Source organism: Gnatocerus cornutus, chromosome 1 (assembly GCF_029298725.1).
Source record: "Gnatocerus cornutus isolate USDA-ARS CGAHR chromosome 1, icGnaCorn1.1, whole genome shotgun sequence".
Classification (NCBI taxonomy): domain Eukaryota; kingdom Metazoa; phylum Arthropoda; class Insecta; order Coleoptera; family Tenebrionidae; genus Gnatocerus; species Gnatocerus cornutus.
This window is the reverse complement of record NC_142233.1, coordinates 17,592,591-17,598,590: the sequence shown is the minus strand read 5'-3', so window position 1 is coordinate 17,598,590 and position 6,000 is coordinate 17,592,591. Positions and strand designations below refer to the sequence as shown.

Sequence of the window (6,000 nt, the reverse complement as noted above, 5' to 3'; positions counted from 1 at the left end):
TGTCATTGCGACGCAAAAATAGTAACTCCCCCAAATTTCATAGCTGTAGCACTAAAACTACCAAAATTACGAATTTTACTGTACTAGAGGACGTGACCATCAATGCGCTCGTCTAAACTTCGTAACAGCCCCTAGGGATGTTTATTGGGAACAGTTAACGTCTTGGGCAAGTTTGCCAAAGACCATGAATGGAGAGAAAAGAAAACAAACAAACCTTCCATCCTTCCTCAACAAGCAGCGATGCATCCAGAACTCCAGATCTCACGTTTTCAAAAAACCAATAGAAAGAACTTCGTGCTCCCGCAATGAAATCAGCAACACTCTGAATATTTCCCAGTCACTGAACGACATCTTCGACCACTGGAAAAAGAACATTTGACTTTGACTTAAAAACGTGTTTAAATTTAACCTTTTTCATCCACATTGCAGTAAAGCAACACCTTTTTCGTGATGTTATGCTCCTGGATCACTTCACTGTACTCTGGGAGCTGAATGAGTGGTTTCTTCAATTCTGTGCAATAAGTTGCAGAGTCCTTCAACGTTGAGCGACGACAACCGCCTTTTCGACATCTTAGGCTATGGGTGGTACCATCAAGATGCTGCAAGATGTGTGTAGTCATGAGAAGACCATCATCTATATACTCAGTCTCTTAATAATAAACTCTGGTAATGAAGTTGGAACCTGAAATACCACAAAACATTATAAAGCTGGGATTCAAACAATTTTCAGCTTACCTGCCTTTAAAAATTTCTATAAAGACCCGGAAATTTGTTGCAAATCAAATCCAAGACTAAATACCTTCAAATGAACTTCTTAACTTGTGTGATTTCTTTGGACCATTCCCACAAGACCGAGAAAGTAAAGAATTTGTTGTGCTCTGAAAATAAGTCTTAATTAGTAAGAATTATTTCGCTTCAACATGCAGCATATAGGCAACCAATTATACACCTTAGTAATTTTGTGGTAAGTTAGTAACTTTTCTTTCTTAGGTTGATGCCAGTTTGCACCAACCGTTCAACCAATCAAAATTAAGCAAGCATTTCTAAAATCTGTGTTTTTGGCTATACAATTTTGAAATTTAATAGTCAATATACGAATAAAAAAAAATAACTTTCCCAAATTTCAGAACTGTTGCACTAAAATAATCCAAAATTACAAATTAAATCAAAATCAACCCAAAATCCTTCTTTTGGAAAAAAATGTTCAATAGTTTCTTCATCATATTGAGCCGCTGATACTACCAACATCACCAACGACTTAACCTCAAAAATCGCAACATTTAATTTTCTCTTAACCTTCTCCATAATGAAGAATTGATTTACCCCCAATAATCTTTGAATGTTTCCACAAGAAACTGGATGAACCATCTGGCTCTACAACAGAAGTCCCCGTTCTTGGCTTTGTTGGAAAAATCGTGAAATTTACCTTAATTTACACGGTTTTGGCTGGTGACCACGACTAAAACACTTGAAACACTTCCATGAATGTTTCAGAACACAAAATTTCATGTGGGAACACTAAAAACTTGTGTTTTTACGCGAAATTTGAGAGCCGGACACTTACAACAAATGACACATTCCGAACTTTCGACAGCTGCCGTCTGTCAAACTCTAGCGCGGGACTTTTGAAATTTGAAATTGGTAGAGTTGGAGTTGGAAATGAAAAGTCTACGTTTAGTTTAGGTTGCAGATAAGCACAAAGGTCACAAATTTTTATTTAAATCTTTCATTATTCTCCTGATGTTGATATGTACACAACGAGTTAACCTCAAAACTTGCTAAATTCAGTTTTTCTTCAATTTTCTCTCAAAGAATTTAAAGTCAGATTTACACGAAAGAAATTTGAAAAATTTACACACGAGGGTAGACTGACAGCAATGAGCGCTTACTTTTTTATAAGATGTCTGCAATTTTTAATTGGTCTCAAAAATAAGCATTTCTAAAATCTGTGTTTTTGGCTCTACAATTTTGAAATTTAATAGAGCCAATATACGAATCAAAAAAAGTAACTTTCCCAAATTTCATAACTGTTGCACTAAAATTACCAAAATTACGAATTTCAGTCAAGGACGTGGAAACTTTCACTTGTCTCAAAAATTAAAATTTCTAAAATCTGTGTCATTGCGACGCAAAAATAGTAACTCCCCTAAATTTCATAGCTGTAGCACTAAAACTACCAAAATTACGAATTTTACTGTACTAGAGGACGTGACCATCAATGCGCTCGTCTAAACTTCGTAACAGCCCCTAGGGATGTTTATTGGAAACAGTTAACGTCTTGGGCAAGTTTGCCAAAGACCATGAATGGAGAGAAAAGAAAACAAACAAACCTTCCATCCTTCCTCAACAAGCAGCGATGCATCCAGAACTCCAGATCTCACGATTTCAAAAAACCAATAAAAATTCTCCATAAACTTCCGTTCCCTGATGTTTCCTTGACTTCACAAAATATCTCACAAGACACCAGATGACCTTCAGAGCCTTTGTAGTATTTTCTTTCTTGACAACTGCATCTCGATGATGCTGTTTCCGTTGGTTGAGTTCCTTTGGGCCTTCTCTGGAGAAACACTCGTTTTCTGCTCGTAGACTCGTCAGGTTTGGAAACGTTGCAAACTTCGTGCTCCCGCAATGAAATCAGCAACACTCTGAATATTTCCCAGTCACTGAACGACATCTTCGACCACTGGAAAAAGAACATTTGACTTTGACTTAAAACGTGTTTAAATTTAACCTTTTTCATCCACATTGCAGTAAAGCAACACCTTTTTCGTGATGTTATGCTCCTGGATCACTTCACTGTACTCTGGGAGCTGAATGAGTGGTTTCTTCAATTCTGTGCAATAAGTTGCAGAGTCCTTCAACGTTGAGCGACGACAACCGCCTTTTCGACATCTTAGGCTATGGGTGGTACCATCAAGATGCTGCAAGATGTGTGTAGTCATGAGAAGACCATCATCTATATACTCAGTCTCTTAATAATAAACTCTGGTAATGAAGTTGGAACCTGAAATACCACAAAACATTATAAAGCTGGGATTCAAACAATTTTCAGCTTACCTGCCTTTAAAAATTTCTATAAAGACCCGGAAATTTGTTGCAAATCAAATCCAAGACTAAATACCTTCAAATGAACTTCTTAACTTGTGTGATTTCTTTGGACCATTCCCACAAGACCGAGAAAGTAAAGAATTTGTTGTGCTCTGAAAATAAGTCTTAATTAGTAAGAATTATTTCGCTTCAACATGCAGCATATAGGCAACCAATTATACACCTTAGTAATTTTGTGGTAAGTTAGTAACTTTTCTTTCTTAGGTTGATGCCAGTTTGCACCAACCGTTCAACCAATCAAAATTAAGCAAGCATTTCTAAAATCTGTGTTTTTGGCTCTACAATTTTGAAATTTAATAGAGTCAATATACGAATCAAAAAAAGTAACTTTCCCAAATTTCATAACTGTTGCACTAAAATTACGAATTAAATCAAAATCAACTCAAAATCCTTCTTTTGGAAAAAAATGTTCTATAGTTTCTTCATCATATTGAGCCGCTGATACAACCAACATCACCAACGACTTAACCTCAAAAATCGCAACATTTAATTTTCTCTTAACCTTCTCCCTAATAAAGAATTGATTTACCCCCAATAATCTTTGAATATTTCCGCAAGAAACTGAAAAAACCATCTGGCTTTACAACAGAACTCTCCGTTCTTGGCTTTGTTGGAAAAATCGTAAAATTTACCTTAATTTACACGGTTTTGGCTGGTGACCACGACTAAAACACTTGAAACACTTCCATGAATGTTTCAGAACACAAAATTTCACGTGGGAACACTAAAAACTTGTGTTTTTACGCGAAATTGGAGAGCCGGCCACTTACAACAAATGACATCTACCGAACTGACGACAGCTGCCGTCTGTCAAACTCTAGCGCGGGACTTTTGAAATTTGAAATTGGTAGAGTTGGAGTTGGAAATGAAAAGTCTACGTTTAGTTTAGGTTGCAGATAAGCACAAAGGTCACAAATTTTTATTTAAATTTTTCATTATTCTCCTGATGTTGATATGTACACAACGAGTTAACCTCAAAACTTGCTAAATTCAGTTTTTCTTCAATTTTCTATCTAAAGAATTTAAAGTCAGATTTACAAGAAAGAAATTTGGAAAATTTACACACGAGGGGTTGACTGATGGCAATGAGCGCCTACTTTTTATAAGGTGTCCGCAATTTTTGATTGGTCTCAAAAATAAGCATTTCTAAAATCTGTGTTTTTGACTCTACAATTTTGAAATTTAATAGAATCAATATACGAATCAAAAAAAGTAACTTTCCCAAATTTCATAACTGTTGCACTAAAATTATCCAAATTACGAATTTCAGTCAAGGACGTGGAAACTTTCACTTGTCTCAAAAATTAAAATTTCTAAAATCTGTGTCATTGCGACGCAAAAATAGTAACTCCCCCAAATTTCATAGCTGTAGCACTAAAACTACCAAAATTACGAATTTTACTGTACTAGAGGACGTGACCATCAATGCGCTCGTCTAAACTTCGTAACAGCCCCTAGGGATGTTTATTGGAAACAGTTAACGTCTTGGGCAAGTTTGCCAAAGACCATGAATGGAGAGAAAAGAAAACAAACAAACCTTCCATCCTTCCTCAACAAGCAGCGATGCATCCAGAACTCCAGATCTCACGATTTCAAAAAACCAATAAAAATTCTCCATAAACTTCCGTTCCCTGATGTTTCCTTGACTTCACAGAATATCTCACAAGACACCAGATGACCTTCAGAGCCTTTGTAGTATTTTCTTTCTTGACAACTGCATCTCGATGATGCTGTTTCCGTTGGTTGAGTTCCTTTGGGCCTTCTCTGGAGAAACACTCGTTTTCTGCTCGTAGACTCGTCAGGTTTGGAAACGTTGCAAACTTCGTGCTCCCGCAATGAAATCAGCAACACTCTGAATATTTCCCAGTCACTGAACGACATCTTCGACCACTGGAAAAAGAACATTTCACTTTGACTTAAAACATGTTTAAATTTTACCTTTTTCATCCACATTGCAGTAAAGCAACACCTTTTTCGTGATGTTATGCTCCTGGATCACTTCACTGTACTCTGGGAGCTGAATGAGTGGTTTCTTCAATTCTGTGCAATAAGTTGCAGAGTCCTTCAACGTTGAGCGACGACAACCGCCTTTTCGACATCTTAGGCTATGGGTGGTACCATCAAGATGCTGCAAGGTGTGTGTAGTCATGAGAAGACCATCATCTATAGACTCAGTCTCTTAATAATAAACTCTGGTAATGAAGTTGGAACCTGAAATACCACAAAACATTATAAAGCTGGAATTCAAACAATTTTCAGCTTACCTGCGTTTAAAGATTTCTATAAAGACCCGGAAATTTTTTGCAAATCAAATCCAAGACTAAATACCTTCAAATGAACTTCTTAACTTGTGTAATTTCTTTGCTACCATGAACTTTTTCTGACGTAAAATGAGCCGAGAAAAACGATGGCGCAAACCGCATCTCAATATCTCTAATAGTTTCCGAGATATTTAACTTTGAAAATTGGGAAAAATGAGAAAAAATGAAAATCAACTATCCGAAACTTTGATCGGCCATAACTCGGTTATTTGTTGTCGGATCTGAATTTAAATCCCAGATTTGAAATCTGCGTAAAATTCTGCGTTCACTGATGTATAATAACTCAAATTTACTCTAAAAAACAAGCGAGATGTCGATATGAGAAGTTTGGCCACAGTTTTAGTCATGAATTTTCGCGAAAATTTGCAAATTTCGACTATTGGAAAATCTAAAAACTATTTCTTATGTAAAAAATCGCGAGAAAAACGATGCCGCAAACCACATTCCAATATCTGAAATAGTTCTCGAGATGTCGAGCATGAATTGTTTGGAACCTTCAAAAATTTGGCCATCTGGCGACAACCCAAAAATTCAAACGGCCATAACTCAGTTATTTGTTGTCGGATCTGAA

The 6,000-nt window shown here is 36.4% G+C and overlaps 2 protein-coding genes across 2 annotated transcripts; both read right to left on the bottom strand.

Annotated features, from left to right (window-relative positions):
* Positions 1-809: 809 nt before the first annotated feature.
* LOC148180677 (uncharacterized) lies at positions 810-2,844 on the bottom strand. Its single transcript, XM_088044918.1, has 3 exons — positions 2,732-2,844; positions 2,331-2,683; positions 810-878 (listed from the first exon to the last, which is right to left on the bottom strand). The coding sequence occupies exons 1-2, from the start codon at positions 2,744-2,746 to the stop codon at positions 2,378-2,380; spliced, it is 321 nt and encodes a 106-aa protein (XP_087901044.1). The 5' UTR covers positions 2,747-2,844; the 3' UTR covers positions 810-878; positions 2,331-2,377.
* Positions 2,845-3,061: 217 nt separating this feature from the next.
* On the bottom strand, positions 3,062-5,154 carry LOC148180676 (uncharacterized). The gene is made up of 3 exons (XM_088044929.1): positions 5,047-5,154; positions 4,646-4,998; positions 3,062-3,200 (listed from the first exon to the last, which is right to left on the bottom strand). Exons 1-2 carry the CDS (start codon positions 5,059-5,061, stop codon positions 4,693-4,695), a joined length of 321 nt encoding a protein of 106 aa, XP_087901055.1. The 5' UTR covers positions 5,062-5,154; the 3' UTR covers positions 3,062-3,200; positions 4,646-4,692.
* Between the last annotated feature and the right edge of the window lie 846 nt (positions 5,155-6,000).